General features: G+C 39.3%; 1 protein-coding gene across 1 annotated transcript in view; it reads left to right on the plus strand.

The window, feature by feature from the left end:
* LOC110070796 (cytochrome P450 2K1-like) overlaps nt 1-17,485 on the plus strand; it is a 39,748-nt gene extending 22,263 nt beyond the window's left edge. Inside the window, exons 5-9 of the mRNA XM_078377868.1 lie at nt 4,330-4,503; nt 8,965-9,115; nt 11,580-11,764; nt 11,965-12,106; nt 12,673-17,485. Coding sequence (XP_078233994.1) covers nt 4,330-4,503; nt 8,965-9,115; nt 11,580-11,764; nt 11,965-12,106; nt 12,673-12,857 — 837 coding nt within the window. The 3' untranslated portion in view covers nt 12,858-17,485. The remainder of the gene's footprint in view (nt 1-4,329; nt 4,504-8,964; nt 9,116-11,579; nt 11,765-11,964; nt 12,107-12,672) is intronic.
* Nucleotides 17,486-18,160: the final 675 nt, after the last annotated feature.

Below are 18,160 nucleotides of genomic sequence, written 5' to 3' on the forward strand. Positions count from 1 at the left end.
CAATGGACTATAGGGGCTTCAGGTATCTCCTCAAGATTACTAGCCTTGGTTGACATGGAGACAGAACTACCATTGTTACAGCCTCCCTCAGTGGCTTCAACTGATTTTAAATAGTACACTTTCATGGTCTGATTATCATCTTTCCATTTTTATTTTTGGTTTTCATACAATTGATTTGTAAATGTCCAGACTCGCTGCATTTGTAACATTTGTAAGTCCTTCTCTCTGTGATGTACATCCCGTGTCCCTGTTTGTTTCCCTCAACCCAAGGGCCCATGCTGGCTACCTTCGTTCTTTCTCTCCTGCTGCCACCAGTGGAATTCTTTTACCCACACTGTAAAGAACTTTACTCTGAGAATTGCTGCCAACAAGTTAACTTGTTTTATTAAAGGGTATAAAAAGGTAACTCAGAATTACCAATGGTCTTTATTCATTTCCATTAGATCATAATCATTGAAATATTATATTTTATGTTCCACATTAGATCACTTCTTGTTTACTTATTCCCAGTTTAACCAATTTATATTTATTAGTAACAATTCTCTCTCTATCTCTCTGTCTGTCTATCTATCTATCTATCTCTGCAAACCTCACTCTTCCTTCTCTCTAACCCTCCAACTGACTAACTGACAAACCTCTGCCTCCCCCATTGGCTTATGCACATGAGGTTCCGCTGTGATTGACAGGAGCGACTTGGGCATCCGTCACACTCTCATTCTGTGGAGATCTGTTAAACTTTTCCTCAGGGTTCATTTGGTTCTGAGAACTAGGCCATGCTAATTTAGGTGAAGTACTACCCTGGCCTTCTTTCCCTGATGCTTTGCTGAGGTGATTTTTATTAAAGAGTTTTTTATTGTTCCAGTTCTGTTTGTTAAATTTTACCTCAGAGAACTTGTAGTCTCGAATCTCCCCAATGTAATCAGCTGTTTCACCTGCTTCTAATAGATTTTAGGATTTTTAAACCAAATAATGCAATTCCCCAAGCAATAGAGAATAAAATTATTCTAACCCAATCACATTTTTCATCTGCTCTAGAGAAGTGACATTTTCATGTTCCATCCATTTGTCCAAACATTGCAGCAGTTTAGCCCCTAGCTGAGAATAAGATTCTTCAGGCTTTTTAGTAAGGGAATGAAATTTTCTTCTAAGGTGTTCTGCATTTATGCCAAATCTAGCATATACTGTCTTTCTATTTGCTTCAAAATCTCTAGCCTGCTCAAGAGGCATCTGAGAATAAAGCTCAGCTAAATCCCCACTTATTTGTGATCTTAGCACTATCATCCTTTCATCATCCTTAATTTCAAAGTCCCAGCATGCCCTTTCAAATGATATCAGGAAAGATTCAGGGAAATCTCCTTTCCTATATTGCGGAAATTTATTTAGGTTGATTTTTGAGAGATTTCCCTCACTAGCATTGTTGGCTATTATTATTACTACTATTATTGTTTTGAGCAGCAATTTCCAATCTTTTCATATCTATTTCAAATTCCCTTTCCCTTTGTCTATTTTCTTGCTCAAATGCCATTTGTCTGGCCTCTTGCTCAACTTTTTCTCTCATTTCCATTTCCCTGAGTGCTAGCTCCTTAGCTTTTCAGTTCTGGCTTTTTCCAATTCTAACTGGTTTTTCATATCTAGATCTTCAGCTCTGGCTTTTTCTTTAATTTCTAATTCCTTCAATTTAAATTCTTGTATTTTCCATTTTGCAAACTCTAGGGAGCCTAGATCCCTTTGTCTCTCTGAGGCACCCTCATGAGTCTCCTCCTGTTCCACTGGAGCTAGAGGGTCTCCATCTCCCTCCACTTCCTGAGGTAAACTTTGTGCCTCTTGAGGATCAATTACCTCAATTACTGGCTTTTTAGTTCTTTTGGGTGGCATAAGTATGTACTTTTATTGATAAGAGCTGGTTTCTATTACTGTACTGAGTTAGTCACACCTCTTTTTAAAACACTTTTTTACTGCTGTTTTCCTTTTCCTAGTATTTTTCTGGGGTACTATGTAGCTCTCAATCGGCAGCTAAGGATGGTTATACTGTATCTGGCACCACACCAGCCACAATGTTTCTTGGTCTGAGACAACCTTCTTGCCTCCAGACACAAAATAAATTGCATTTTCAAAGCCTCTGCTTTTTATTTTCTTATCACTTCAGATCTGCTCTGACCCTGGCTTCCACTTTTTATCCACCAGTGCTCTCTTCTCTCAGAGCCTTGGATTTTAAGTTAGCCACCTGAGGTAAATAAACAGGACTTTTCCCCTAGAGTTGTTCCCTATCTTTAGTTGCCCCAGATCTAGGATCAGAAGCCCCGCCACTAAGCTTTTCCACCAAAGCTCTAGCAAGTGACCTACTTCTTCACCACAGACCTCTGACCAAAAGGTACCCTTGACCCAAAGAAAATTCACTTTCAATTTCTGGCTTTATTGGATTATTTTGGATCCCGCCGCTGGACTACCAATTGTGGCATTCACCCTTTGTGGCACCTATGTGTTGTGCCCTCACAAAGGCTCACGTCACATTTTCCTCTTCCTGCCAGTACTCTCAGTACATACTTTTCTCTTACAATATCATTGCCACCTTCTCTACCTATTTTCTAAACCAGCCTTATCACTCTGCATCTTGTTCCCTCTCTCTAACTAACTACACTCTGACTTTGACTCTGACTCCTCCCTAGACTGACTCAGGCTCCCTCTTTTAACCTCTTTCACCTCTGCCTCTCCACCACATTAGCATAGTACATGAATAATACATGACTTATTTTGCATAACAAGGGGTGAACACTACAATCACCTACATCCATTCTCTGAGACAGTGTGCATGTGGGCATATCCTGACCACTCTGAGGATGACACCTTCAGAGGAGTGGTGATGGAGAATGATGGTTCCGTATTACTTCCTTCAAGTTCATACAACTAGAACTCACATCCTTTTATGTTTCTGAAGTAGATTTTATTAAAATATTAATTTCCCAGTTCAACACTATTTCACAATGCTGGCTGGCCAGATCTGCTCAATGGATGTTCAGAGAGAGAGAGCGAAAGCACACATACACAGGTACTTGCTCTCTCAGGCATGCTGTCACATTCACTGGGTCCTTCAGACAGAGAGAGAGAGAGAGAGAGAGAGAGAGAGACGGGGGAAATCTCGCACTATCCCAACCAACTCTCTTTCTGTCTAATTCAAAGCACTAAATAGTAACACTGGAGAAGAGGAGGAAAGGGAGAAGAGAGAAAAGGAAAAAGAAAATAAGAGAAGGGAGAAAGAGGAGTTATATTACAATATAAAAGCAAGAAGAGCTATTGTGAAGAAACTGGTCATGCTTCCCACCAGCGTAGCACTGTTTTAGATCAGCACTATGTAACTTGCAATACAAAACAAAAAGCCTAATTACATGAATGCTTGAGCTACAAAACTTATGTTGTGTTACATTTTTAGTAGTAAAGGGATGAAAGGCAAGCTTGGTCTCAGAGAGATCCCTGTGTAAATAAATCTTCTGTGGCCATGGAAGGAAGGAAGGAAGGAAGGAAGGAAGGAAGGAAGGAAGGAAGGAAGGAAGGAAGGAAGGAAGGAAGGAAGGAAGGAAGGAAGGAAGGAAGGAAGGAAGGAAGGAAGGAAGGAAGGAAGGAAGGAAGGAAGGAAGGAAGGAAGGAAGGAAGGAAGGATCTGACAAGAGGAGCAACTGATATTTGAACAAAACTAAGCAAACAATATGGTGGGTGGCACTCAGGCATGACAGGGCAGCAACTAAATAGTAGAAACATACTCATGGGGAATCATCATCAAATGACGCACACTCACAAACTGTGCAGATCACCATGGAATAATGGAGTACTGGGGTCAAGACAATATGATCATGCACTGGAGGAAAGCAGAGCAAAGTGGAACAAATTAATCACTACAGGGAGGGTAGTAGTATAAAACCCACCAGGAAATGTGGGTTTTTTGGTCCTGCTCTGATTCCATTGACACCAGTGTCAGCCTTATGTCAGGGGGACAGTAGGAAAAGTATGGTATCATGGATTGAAGGAGAGTTGAACAAATGGTCTGTGTGGACAAGGTCTATCTTTAAGGAATACTGATTAAATATTACTAAATGACTATAATATATCATTTATTTATTTATTTATTTATTTATTTATTTATTTATTTATTTATTTATTTATTTATTTATTTATTTATTTATTTATTTTATTTACAATATTTTTAGCCGCGCCATTGCCAGAATGTAAGGTATGCAACATGAAAGTTCTTCAAAATATTGACATAAAAACAAAATCTTTCTGTGAGAATCGAAATATGTTAATATTGTCTTTTCTTCTCTTATTTCATACTTTTAGCTGTATAACATGTTTCCTGCACTTGGCTTTCTGTTTGGTGCTCGTAAGATCATCCTTAAAAACAGAGATGAGTTGCATGCCTATATAACTGCCACGTTCTTAAACCACATAGAAGATCTGGACAAAAATGATCAGCGGAGCTTGATTGATGCATTTCTCATCCAACAGCAAGAGGTAATGGAATTGTTTTACTAGGTATGGAACCAAGTGTGCTTGTTTTTGCTAGAAAAACTAGGATCAGTTTTAACTGATTATTGCTTGATTATTGCTGCATGAGAGTGCAACAGAGCAAATGATCATTCCATGAAGCTACTCAAAAACTGGGGCTACCCCAATCAAAAATTGTAACTTCAAAAATGGACCTCAGATCAGCAGACCATCTTCTCTGTGCTATACTTGGGTATATTTGAGCAAACGTTTTTTGAATTATTTTTTTAGAAAGCTATTTAACCCCCACCCACCCACATGCAGATACTGTCAACCTCTTCTGTCTGCAGATGTAAAACAGATCAAATGCATTCAAAAGACCAAACCTTAACTGGAAAGAAAATAGTTGGTCCCAGCTGCTTTTTTAAAAAATTTGGAAGGAATCCAGCGCCAGAACTGTAATGTTGATTCTGAAAAATTCCAGAAAAAAATTAAGACTTTCTGACTTCCTTATAAACTGGTTATCGGCATGAGCATTCTAAACATAAACATTGTTTCAACGTGAGAACTGGGAATGGAGATCGTAACCTTTGGCCTTTCCAGTGAGGATCAAATCAAATGATTCTCAAGAGGAGAAGTTTTTATTTCCTTTCTGGCCCAACAGACATTTAAAACACTTTCCATTTCTGGTATAAAAATTATTGAAAGATATTTTAAAAATAGAGAATAATTATTCAGCTCACTCGTTTAAGCTGTGAAATTACTGGGGGTTTTAGCTTTGTGGCTGGGGATGATCTTACATGCTGTTAAGCAGTTTAGTGTCTATTCCACTCATCTGCTCCCGTAGTTGTGTCAAATTCATCTTGGTTGCTTCGCTGACACTCTCCAGCCATCTCATCCTCTGTCGTCCCCTCCTCCTCTTGCCTTCACACTTTCCCACCACCAAGGTCTTTTCCAAAAAGTTTTCTCTTCTCATAAGATGGCCAAAGTACTGGAGCCTCAGCTTCAGGATCTGTCCTTCCAGTGAGCACTCTGGTTTGATTTCCTTTAGAATTGATAGGTTTGTTCTCCTTGCAGTCCAGGGGACTCTCAAGAGCCTCCTCCAGCACCACAATTCAAAGGCATCAATTCTTCTGTGGTCTGCTTTCTTTATGGTCCAGCTCTCACTTCCATACATCACTACAGGACTTTTGTTGGCGTGATGTCTCTGCTTTTTAAGATGCTGTTGAGGTTTGTCATCACTTTCCTCCCAAGAAGCAGGTGTCTTTTAATTTCGGGGCTGCTGTCTCCATCTGCAGTGATCATAGATCCCAAGAAAGTAAACTCTGTCACTGCCTCCATATCTTTCCCTTCTATTTCCCAGGAGGTGATGGGACCAGTGGCCATGATATTCATTTTTTTGATGTTGAGCTTCAGACTATTTTTCGCACTCTCCTCTGTCACCCTCATTAAGAGGTTCTTTAATTCCTCCTCACTTTCTGCCCTCAGAGTGGTATCATCTGCCTATCTGAGATTGTTGATATTTCTTCTGGCAATCTTAATTCTGGCTTGGGATTCCTCCAGTCCAGCCTTCCGCATGATGTATTCTGCTTATAAGTTAAATAAGCAGGGAGAATATATACAGCCTTTTCGTACTTTTTTCACAATTTTGAACCAATCAGTGTTTCCATATCCAGTTCTAACTGTTGCTTCCTGTCCCACATATGTTTCTCAGTAGATAGATAAGGTGGTCAGGCACTCCCATTTCTTTAAGGTCTTGCCTTGGTCTCTAGTTCCTCTGCCACTTCGGAATCCTGCTTGTACTTCTGGGAGTTCTCGGTCCACATACTGCTGAAGCCTACCTTGGAGGATTTTGAGCATAACCTTGCTAGCGTGTGAAATGAGTGCAATTGTATGGTAGTTGGAGCATTCTTTGGCACTGCCCTTCTTTAGGAATGGGATGTAGACTGATCTTTTCCAGTCCTCTGGCCACTGTGGAGTTTTCCAAACTTGCTGGCATATTGAATGTAGCACCTTAACAGCATCATCTTTTAAGATTTTAAATACTTCAACTGGAATTCCCTCACCTCCACTGGCCTTGTTGTTAGCCAGGCTTTCTAAGGCCCACTTGACTTCACTCTCCAGAATGTCTGGCTCAAGGTCAGCAACTACATTGTCTGGGTTGTCCGGGATATCGTAATCTTTCTGATATAATTCCTCTGTGTATTCTTGCCACCTCTTCTTGATGTCTTCTGATTGTTAGGTCCCTACCATTTTTGTCCTTTATCATGTCCATCTTTGCACAAAATCTTCCTTTAGTATCTCGAATTTTCCTGAACAGATCTCTGGTTTTTCCTTTTCTATTACACTGGTGCCTCGCTTAGCGAGGTTAATCCGTTCCGGATTAACCCTCGCTCAGCGAATCCATCGTTAAGTGAAACAAAAAAGTCCATAGGAACGTATTAAAACTGATTTAATACGTTCCTATGGACTTAAAACTCACCGTTCTGTGAGTTTTCTCCATTGCGGCGGCCATTTTGGATGCCTCGTTAGCGAGGCAAAACAGCGGTCGCCATTTTGTTTCAGCGGCGGCCATTTTGGAACCACCGATCAGCTGTTCGCTATGCTTTGATCGCGTCCGCGCGATCATCGCATAGCGAAAAAAGCCCATAGGGGCCATCGCTGAGCGAACGCTCCAGCGATGGCCCGGGACCCATCGTTGTACGGATTCATCGCATAGCGAAGCGTTCGCTATGCGAGGCACCACTGTATTTTCTTCTATTTCTTTGCATTGTTCATTTAAGAAGGCCCTCTTGTCTCTCCTTGCAATTCTTTGGAAGTCTGAATTCAATTTTCTGTAGCTCTCCCTTGCATTTTGTTTCCCTTCTCTTCTCTGCTATTTCTAAGGCCTCATTGGACAGCCACTTTGCTTTCTTGCATTTCCTTTTCTTTGGGATGGTTTTTGTTGCTGCCTCCTGTACAATGTTACGAGCCTCTATCCAAAGTTCTTCAGGCACTCTGCCCACCAAATCTAGTTCCTTAAATCTGTTCTTTACTTCCACTGTGTATTCATAAGGGATTTGGTTTAGATTATACCTGAATAGCCCTGTGGCTTTTCCTACTCTCTTCAGTTTAATCTTGAATTTTGCTATGAGAAGCTGATGATCAGAGCCACAATCAGCTCCAGGTCTTGTTTTTGCTGACTGTATAGAGCTTCTCCATTTTTGGCTGCACAGAATATAATCAATCTGATTTTGGTATTGTCCATTTGGTGATTTCCATGTATAGAGTCGCATCTTGTGTTGTTGGAAAAGAGTGTTTGTGATGACCAGCTTGTTCTCTTGACAAAACTCTATTAGCCTTTGCCCTGCTTCGTTCTGAACTCCAAGGCCAAACTTCCCTGTTGTTCCTTTTATCTCTTGGCTCCCTACTTTAGCATTCCAGTCCCGTAGAATGAGAAGAACATCTTTCTTTGGTGTCAGTTCTAGAAGGTGTTGTAAATCTTTATAAAACTGTTCAATTTCAGTCTCCTCAGCAATAGTGGTTGGTGCATAAACTTGGATTATTGTGATGTTCAAAGGTCTGCCTTGGATTCGTATTGAAATCATTCTATCATTTTTGAGATTATATCCCATTACAGTTTTTCTCACTCTTTTGTTGACTATGAGGGCTACTCCATTCCTTCTACGGGATTCTTTCCCACAATAGTAGATATGATAATCATCTGAGTTGAATTCACCCATTCCTGTCCATTTTAGTTCACTGATGCCCAGGATGTCAATGTTTATTCTTGCCATCTCCTGTTTGACCACCTCCAGCTTCCCAAGGTTCATAGGTCTTACATTCCAGGTTCCTATGCAGTATTTTTCTTTGCAGTATTGGACTTTCCTTTCACTTCCAGGCACGTCCACAGCTGAGCGTCCTTTCGGCCTTGGCCCAACCACTTCATTAGCTCTGGAGCTACTTGTACTTATCCTCCGCTCTTCCTCAGTAGCATGTTGGATGCCTTTCGACCTGAGGGGCCCATCTTCCAGCGTCATATCTTTTAGCCTTTTGTTTCTGATCATGGGGCATTCTTGGCAAAGATACTGGACTGGCTTGCCAGTTCCTACTCCAGGTGGATTGCGTTTAGTCAGAACTCTCTACTATGACCTGTCCGTCTTGGGTGTCCCTGCACAGCATAGCCCATAGCTTCTCTGTGTTACTCAAGCCCCTTCACCACGACAAGGCAGCAATTCATGAAGGATTATAGACCACCACAGACTCACACTATCACCCATCTTGTAGTTTGAGTCTGTAGTGGTCCATCACAACTGAACATAACTGAATAAAAGAATGTAACTTGAACAAAGCCTCAGAACACCATAACAGTATATAGTGCTCTGAGACACATGTTCAAGTGTCATATTTTTCACCTTGGCCTTATGGATGTCTTCCCAGTGCTTAGCTATTTACCGGATATGTGCCCAGGTACATTTATCATTTGACTTGACTAGTTTTCTGTTCCAGGAGGAGAAGAGGAAGAAGAAGAATGGTGGATATTTCCATAAGGAAAATCTGAAAAGTCTTACGGTAGATTTATTCGCTGCCGGCATGGAGACTACTTCTACCACTCTATGCTGGGGCATCTTGCTAATGATGAAGTACCCTGAAATTCAAAGTAAGCATTTTTCATTTCATTGTCTCCTATTATTCTGGTACCAAATAATCATATTTGTTCAGTAATCATCATCATGTGCCATCAAGACAATTGTGACATGGTGACCCTTTTCAGGGTTTTCTAGGTAGAGAGTACTCAGAAATAGTTTACCAGTCCTTCTTCTGGAAGCATTCTGGGACACTGTAGATTGCCAAGAACATGAAGACTGGGTTTTCTGGGATGCACAGTGGGGAATTGAACTCTGAATCTCTGGTTCTGCACCATATTCCTAACTCAATGTGCTATCCCGTCAGCTTTTTGGAAATGGAAAGAACTGAAAGAGAACATTAGAGCACCTTTGTTTTTTACCAAAATAAGGAAGGGCAGAAAATGCTGTTAATGCCAAGGGTATCTGTTAGCACTAATGGGTGTGGATGAACTTGTGCAAACTGCTTTCACATCTAAAAATTGCACACATATTCAGCAAACTTCATTTTTGTTTTTTTCTGCAAGTCACAATTATTATGAGCAGGTATCCTTTTTTTTCAATATTGAATGAGTCAATATTTTAGTATTTACCAAGGAAAATATTTTCTACCTGACAAAATAAAAACTCTCACTCCTTGCATTTGAGAAGCTACTCCAAGAAATACTGTATCAAATATTGCTGCGACACCTCACTGGGAGGTGATATGTCTGTTTCCCTCACAAGTTAACATATAAGCAGACTTATAGGGCAAATCACAAAAGCTTATACTGGTTTATAACTGACCAAGATTTTCTAAATTTGTCATACCTGACATTATCCCAGCAAATCATTAATTCCAGTATGAAAACACAAAATTATAAGAATGTCAAAATTAATTTGGATACCTTAAGTACACGTATTTTCTTTGTTGCAGTAATTTCAGTCAACTCCAAAACTTGTATTTTTATGAGTTGTGATTCTACATAAATTCTAGGTTCCATAAGCATAACAAGAAATCTGATAGTATTAAGAGCATTTAACTCTTGAGAAGTCACAGGCAACCTGGTCGTTGGTATGTTTATACTTGTTCGTATTTTGTTTTCCCTCCCTGTATGTTTGGGTCAATGTGGGTGGGGAATGTTGCTTCAATGGATAATTGTGCCATCCAGGTGGTGTCAGGATGAGGAAAGTACACTGTACCAGTTCTGGCCATTCAAGGCCTTGTTCTGAGTTCACTAGTGTTCAGTTTCCAGCCAGCCAGCCAGCCAGCTGGCTGATCAAATCTGGCTTGAGCCTGAACTGAAATAGGCTTTGGCAGACTCAGGCCCCGACATACTGCAGGTACATGGTCCTTTGCAGATCCAGGACCTTCTGGATCAATAACTAAAAAGTCCTTAGCAGCTTCAGCCCCTTCCAGGCCGGGCACAACACAGTTCTTGTCAGATGCAGGCTCTGTCAAGCTGGAGAAGTTAAAAAAAGATTGTGTTTAGGCAGGTAGCAGGCAAGTCCCCAATTAGGTCCAGCTCCTGCAATAAACCACAGACTCCAGTCCAACAGGTCGACACAGTCTTATAGGTGCTGGGGGGTTACTTCACTCCCAATGTTAATAAGTCCAGCTTGTTCAGAATGTCTCTTAAAGAAAATTTCTATGGGTTTTTGCAGGCAGGAGGCACACTGCCCTTCAGAGGCTGCACCCCCTTGGTCCATTGTCCCTGACACGAGGAAGGTTTATAACCACACCCTCATGGGTGGCAGGACAGAAGGCAGAGCAGAAACTGCTTCAGGAGAAGGCAGGGCTTAGGTCGTGGAGGCAGAAATCAGAATGAGTGCAATAGCTGGAGAATCAGGGCTCAAGGCAGGAGGGCAGAAGACCAGCCACCTGCCTGCTTTTACTCCAGCAGCACCTGGCATGTCTCTAGCTTTCCAAGAGCCTTGACCCTTGGAGACTTGCTCTGTTTCTTCTTACCCTGGCAGTTGCTTCAGATGTTTTAGCCAGCACCCTTCATGGCAGCAAAATAATAGGTAAACTAATTTTATACCAGTATAAGAGGATGTTCCAGATGAAGAAAATGTACCTGCTAATCTCTCTTTCCCCCTCCTATTTTAAAAAAAGGATATATATAATGAAACCAACTAAAGTCAGAGTACTGGAACTCCTCAGCTGAGCTGTCAGTCAGTCAATGAAAATGAGAGGTGTTCAGATTTGTGCAACTACCAGATTGCTTAGTGGTAGGTATCTGGCTCTGAAGCTAGAGGTAGGGAATTCAACTTCCCACTATGCCTTCTTGACAAGAGCCAGACCCAATGATGTATAGGATCCCTTCTAGATCCACAGTTCTAAGATGAAATTAAGTGTTCTGATTAGGCAGCCTCATGTAAAGTGACCATATTGGGAAAGTTCTTATTTTTTCTTCTGTGTGGGAAACACATGCTTCAGCATTTAGTCTTTACACATGCTGATGCAGATCCAAAAGCATAAAACTGCTCTTGATAGCAAGGATTCTTTTGTTCCCCCAGAAAAAGTCCAGGCAGAGACTGACAACGTTGTTGGACCTGCTCAGCCCATGATTGAACACCGAATAAGAATGCCATACACAGATGCCGTGGTCCATGAAGTTCAAAGGTTTCGTGATATCCTCCCAACCAATCTGCCACGTACTACCACTGTGGATGTTACTCTCAAAGGCTACTTCATTCCAAAGGTTATCAGCTAATTTAATTGAACTCCTTTCTTTCCTGTCATCACCTGGTTGATTAAGAAATTCCTGTCAGTTTTCAACATAATGACACTTTAATCAACATGCTCTTCAGAAGTTGGTGAACATCAGCTCCATAATGTAAAGCATGTCTAAATGTTAATTGGGTGGCACATTCCTTTAAAAATCAACCTCTTCCTTTTCAGGGAACTCATGTTGTTCCGTTGCTGACTTCTGTGCTCCATGATGAATCTCAATGGGAGAAGCCTCATGAGTTCTATCCTGAGCATTTTCTCGACTCCTCAGGAAAGTTTGTCAAAAGAGATGCATTCATGCCTTTCTCTGCAGGTACAGAGATGTGCTGATATAGAGTGGGCTTCTATACTAGGCAAGGTGACATGAAACAACACAAGAGATTATGACCCATTGAAAAAATAGCTCAGGTTCTACTGCCTGATTTATTCTGTAATACAATGCTAAATCCATTCCATTTACGGGGATGTAATCAATTAAACATGATATTCTTTTTACATTTTCAAAGTTATTGTTTTATTGGTATATTTCATCTGTGTACACATACTTCATTTTGTCATTGCTGTGTTTATGGTAGGCTGCCAGGAATAATCGTTGACATCCTGTTATACAAGTATACAAAAAGTATAACTTTTGGAAGCCAAGTGCTATAAGTGAAGAAAATTTCAAAAGCATTATCTGTTGCACAGCAAGTCACTTAACTTGGTATGCAACAGGTTTTTATCTCTGGAGATTTTGTAACTTAGAACAATTCACTGTCCACAGATGCACCATGTGTGCAACAGCACAACAGGATTTCAATCAATGGCTTATAAAAAAACTGCATAAAATATCAAAATATTAGTAACTCCAAATTTCTTTTTCTCTGGACGTTCTTGCAGGTCGTAGAATGTGTGCAGGTGAGACCCTGGCCAAAATGGAGCTCTTCCTGTTCTTTACGAGCCTCCTGCAGAGATTCACCTTCCAGCCACCTCCTGAAACCTCTAAAGAAGACCTGGACCTCACCCGAGCAGTTGGGTTGACAACACCTCCCATGCCCTTCCACATCTGTGCTCTGCCACGCTGAGATGTCTCAAGCTCACAGAATGCTTCACCTGTATGTTGAGCATTGATAAGCATTCTTGTCTCTGAAGTTAAATCTGATGTGGCAGCCCCTTTACTGAAAAGTGAGAAGAAGAAATGCTTAATAGAATTCACCATATAGTTATAGGACTTTTGTGCAGTCCTGATGAATCCCACAAAGCTCATAGTGATACATCATTTAGTTTAAAAATAGGAATTTGTTTCATGTGGTAGTAGTCAGAATCAAGGCTCTGCTTATGTTTTACAGTCTCAACCTTTTATCTACATTGTGTAATTCTTCCATCTGTTTCTTGATCACATCAAGCTGTGACAGATCCATTTGTTTCTGGATCACAGTAATGTCTGACACAATTTTGACAGTGGAAGGTTTGTACATACCCGAGTACTACAGACCTGTTTGTTGCATAAAGCGCTATGTAAGATTTTAAAATGGTAGAGGCTTCCTTCTAGATTGCAGCATAATATTTGGCTACCTTTGGGTTATTTCCTGATTTATGAGAATATTTCTGAGAAATACTCTTGGGAATGTTTGTGTTTCTTGCATTTAACTTCTTTACAAAGTGAGAAAAAGATTTGTATTCTCAAAGGCTTTCATGGTCAGGATCTGATGGTTGTTGTGGGTTTTTTAGGCTCTTTGGCTGTGTTCTGAAGGTTGTTCTTCCTGATGTTTTGCCAGTCTCTGTGGCTGGCATCTTCATAGGACTGGAGTAGGAACAGAGCATGGACAGAGTTCCTACTCCAGTCCAGTAGGAACTGTCGGCCACAGAGACTGGCGAAACATCAGAAAGAACAACCTTCAGAACACGGCCAAAGAGCCCAAAAAACCCACAACAACCATGACAAACAATTATTTGTATGTTTGTGGGTTATGTTTTATTTTATCATTATCTCTTCAGTATCCTGTCCCTGAGTTTCCCACACATCACTTAAAGTCTGGTAAGAGAACACCATAGGTTATATCCTCACCAGCATTTTATGGTTTGCAAATCAGGTAACAATGGAAAGATTCGTAATACAAAGAAGCAGAAGTTGGAAATCTTTCTGCAGAAAGTTACATATGCCTTAATAGGGATAACTGAAACTTGATGGGGTGACTCCTATGACTGGATTATAGCAACTGAAGGATATAAATTGTTGACAAAGAAAAGAAAGAATAGAAAGGGAGGTGGAGTAGCAGTATATGTCAAAAACACATATTCCTGCATAGAAATACAGGAGGATGAGCTTGGTATCCCATCAAGAGCATCTGGATTAATATAACTGGAGTGAAAAAATGAAATGTGGTAAGTGGGATCTATTATTGACAGGCCAGTCAAGAAGAAGGTGTAGATTCAAGTCTTCAACAACAACAACAACAACAACAAAAACCCAGCAGCTCTGGCTTATGAATGTGGAATGTGCTTCTCTACCCATGAGTCTAAGGGCCAGGAAATGACCCAATATTACTATACAATAGTGTGCCCACATTGCCAGCAGGAAAAAGGATGCCAAGCTTTACATAGCAAAAGGCAGCATGAATGTTGACAACAGCAATGGCAGCAGTCAAGATGAGACCAAGGATACCCAAGTTGCTTGCTTCTGCATGAGAGTAAAATGGTGTTACATTTTTAAAATGACAACTCGAAGACCTTTTGCCTAAATGTTTCCAAATCTGGCACTGAGCAAGAGCAGACAATCTTCTACATCAATGCCAAATGTGGTGCTAATATTAACTCCAGTTTCATAGTTAGTTTTTAATTTGGTGCACCACATTTTCCATTTGTCTTGGGGAATGCTGATTCTTGGTGTCAGCTAAAACCTTTGAAAAACACATTGCAATAATTTCAAAGAGACACAATGTAGTAGAAGACATCAGAAATTTCAGTTATCCTGACATCTGTTGGGAGATAAACTCTGCCAAATATAGCCCTTCCAAGAAATTATTAGCCTGTGTGGCTGTTAATTTTCTCCTACAAAAAGTGGAGGAAGAAACTAGAGGATTAGCTATTCCTGACTTGATTCTAACCAATAGAGATGAGTTGGTGGAAGAAGCAAGATGAACTCTGGGCAAAAGTGATCATGTTGTATTGGCATTCTTAATTTCAAAGGAAACAAAAGCGAGACATCACTTCCGCCGGGGCGGGATGCACAGCTGAATCTTTGTCTTCTCGCCCTTGCTGAATGTAAATAAGTTGCTAAATGTTTTTTTCCCTTCTTGAAATGTGAGTAAATCAGCTTAAATCCTTTGTGAAAAGTTCAAGCAGAGATAGAAGTGATTTTTAAACTGCAAAAGCCTTGCTGCTTATCTGGGGAACGCACTTTTGTTTTTGGGTGGAAGAATGCCAGTGAAAGTTGAACAGCTAACGAGCTGTAGAAAGCTACTTTGTTTTCCTGTGCTATGAATCTTTTGCTTTGCTTATGAGAAAAAATAGGGATAAGAGTTCTAAAAGTTGGACATGAGAGCCATTAGAGGAAAAATCATCAGATCGTAGTCCCGAACGCTTAAGACGACTAGAGGTGGAATCCCCCGCTCCTAAAGAAGTTTCTAAAGAAACTCGGGAAGTTGCTGGAAAGGAGGGGGAGGGGCTACCTCTCTGAGCAGTCTTACCGAAGCCAGCATGGAAAAAAAGATTTCCCAATTAACAATCTGTGTAAAAGATCTGGCTAAAGATATACCATGCCAGATTGATAGAAAACTGGAACAGGTTCTTTCCAAAATAGACTCTTTAGTGAAAGAATGTCAACAGATGGGAAAGGACATGAAAACAGTCCAGGGAGGTGTACAGGGGATGAAGGCAAGCATAGTAAAAATGGAGGACAGAGTAAAGCAAATGGAAGATCTATTAAAACAGAATGAAGGGAAAACAAAGGCACAACAACAAGAATTTTATCAAAATTTATATAAAGGTAATAGTACATCAAAAGAAGATATAGAAAATTATATTAAAGAAAATGTAAAGAGTAAACTATTAGAGAATGATAAAAGAGAATTAGAAAAAGAGATGAAGGATGAAGAGATTACAGAGATTATTCATAAACTAAAAAATGGTAAAACTCCAGGCTTTGATGGAATGGGATCAGAATATTATAAAGCTTTTAAATCAATACTTACCCCAACTTAAAAAATACTTTATAATGGAATATTGGAAGGAGAGAAAATATCAGATTCTTGGAAATATTCATTAACAACTCTTATTCCAAAACCCAATAAAGTTTTGACAGACCCAAATTTGTATAGACCTATTTCATTATTAAATCAAGATGCAAATATATTTACTGCAATCTTGGCAAATAGAATGAACGTTTGTTACAAAATATAATAAAGAGGATCAAAATGGATTTTTAAAGGGAAGACAAATGGAAAATTTAACTAGGAGGGTTTTGAATATTATATATAATATAGAAAAAGATAAATCAAAAGCAGGTATTTTATCATTAGATATTTTTAAGGCATTTGATTGTGTAAAATGGCCAACATTAAAGATCCTTTTTAAGGGTTGGGGTTTTGGAAAGAAATTTAGGGGGGTAATAGAACATTTATATTTGGAGAATATTTCTGCAGTAATTGTTAATGATGGGATGACAGAGCAGATAGCTCTAGGCCAAGGCACCAGACAAGGTTGCCCTATTTCTCCAGTTCTGTTTTGTTTGATTATTGAAATGTTGGCAAATGCAATAAGAAATGATGACTCAATTGAAGGTATAAGTGAAAATAATAAAATAAATATTAATTTATTTGCTGATGATTCCCTATTAACACTGAAAAACCCAATAGAAAGTATAGATAGAATTAAAATTCATTTAGAAAAAATTGGGAAAATAACTGGATTACATGTAAATTTGCAAAAAGCTGAGACAATGTTGTTTAATCATAATAAATTAGAACAAGAAAAGTTTGTTGATAAATATGATTTCAATATATGTTAATTAGTTAAATATTTAGGTATAGATTTCTGAAGGATGCAGTAAAGTAGTAAAGGATACTCAAAAAAGGGAACATATTTAAATTAAAAGGAGATATTAAAAAGAAACTACAGGAATATACTAACTTAAAACTTTCTTGGTTTCGAAGGATCTCACTGATAAAAATAAAGATTCTACCAAAAAATTTTTTTTTTATTTAGAATGTTGCCAATACAGTTAACAGAAGATGATTTTAAATTTTGGCAAGAAATGATTAATAAATATTGTAATAAAGGGAAGAGGGCCAGAATAAATAAAAAGTATTGGTATAAAACAACAAAAAAGGTGGTATAGGCATACCATATATAAAAAAATATTATTTGGCTAATCAATTGAGGTTTATTGGGGAAATTATATATAACCCAGAAATGTTAATTTGGTGGAAAATGGAATCATTAGAATTACAGGTAGATATTTAAAAATATCTATTTGGTGTGATTAAGAAATATAAAATAAGCAAAATTAATAATCCGTTTTTAAAGACTATGTTAAATTTCTGATACAATTATAGAAAGAATGTATGTCTGCTTAACTCTCCATTAGGGTTAGTGACTGAAATAGAGAATTTTCCTGCCAATATGAAAGTTTATGCAGAATTATTTAAAGAAAAAAGTGATTAGATTAAAGACTCGTTGTATAAAATGAGATTGAAAGATCAAATAAAACAAATCCTTCAAAGTAAGAATATATCATGGTTGAATTATATGCAATTAGAAAGATGGAGGGAGACCACAGCTGCGTTTCAAGGATATCTGCAAGCAGGATCTGAAGGCCCTAGGAATGGACCTCAACAGATGGAAAACCTTGACATCTGAGCGTTCAGCCTGGAGGCAGGTGCTGCATCACGGCCTCTTGCAATTTGAAGAGAAGGTTGTCCAGCAGGCCAAGGCAAAGAGGCCGTCCCGAAAGCAGCAAAATCAGGGAGCTGGAGAGGGGACATTTGTCTTTAGTGTGAAAGGGATTGTCACTCTCGAATTGGCCTTCTCAGCCACACTAGATGCTGTTCCACGTCCTTCATACAGAGCATGTTATCATACACTCAAGACTGAAGGATGCCTAATCTAAAAGAAAGATGGACTAATGAATGGGTAAGGAAGTATAATAAAGGTAGAGAATATATGAAGAATGAACAATTTCTATTATCATATGAAGATATTCAGATGACTGATTCAGTAAAGGGTGCAGTGAGTAAAATGTATAGATTCCTGCTTGATCTGGAAGAAGAAGAGACTGAGAAAGAAGGATTGAAGTTAGTGTGGGAAGAAGACTTTGGAAAAATAATAAATGATGAAGACTAGAGGAAGATGTGGAAAATGGGGCTTTTACTATTTATGTAAGGGAGAA

This window comes from Pogona vitticeps, chromosome 1, assembly GCF_051106095.1.
Source record: "Pogona vitticeps strain Pit_001003342236 chromosome 1, PviZW2.1, whole genome shotgun sequence".
NCBI classification, from domain to species: domain Eukaryota; kingdom Metazoa; phylum Chordata; class Lepidosauria; order Squamata; family Agamidae; genus Pogona; species Pogona vitticeps.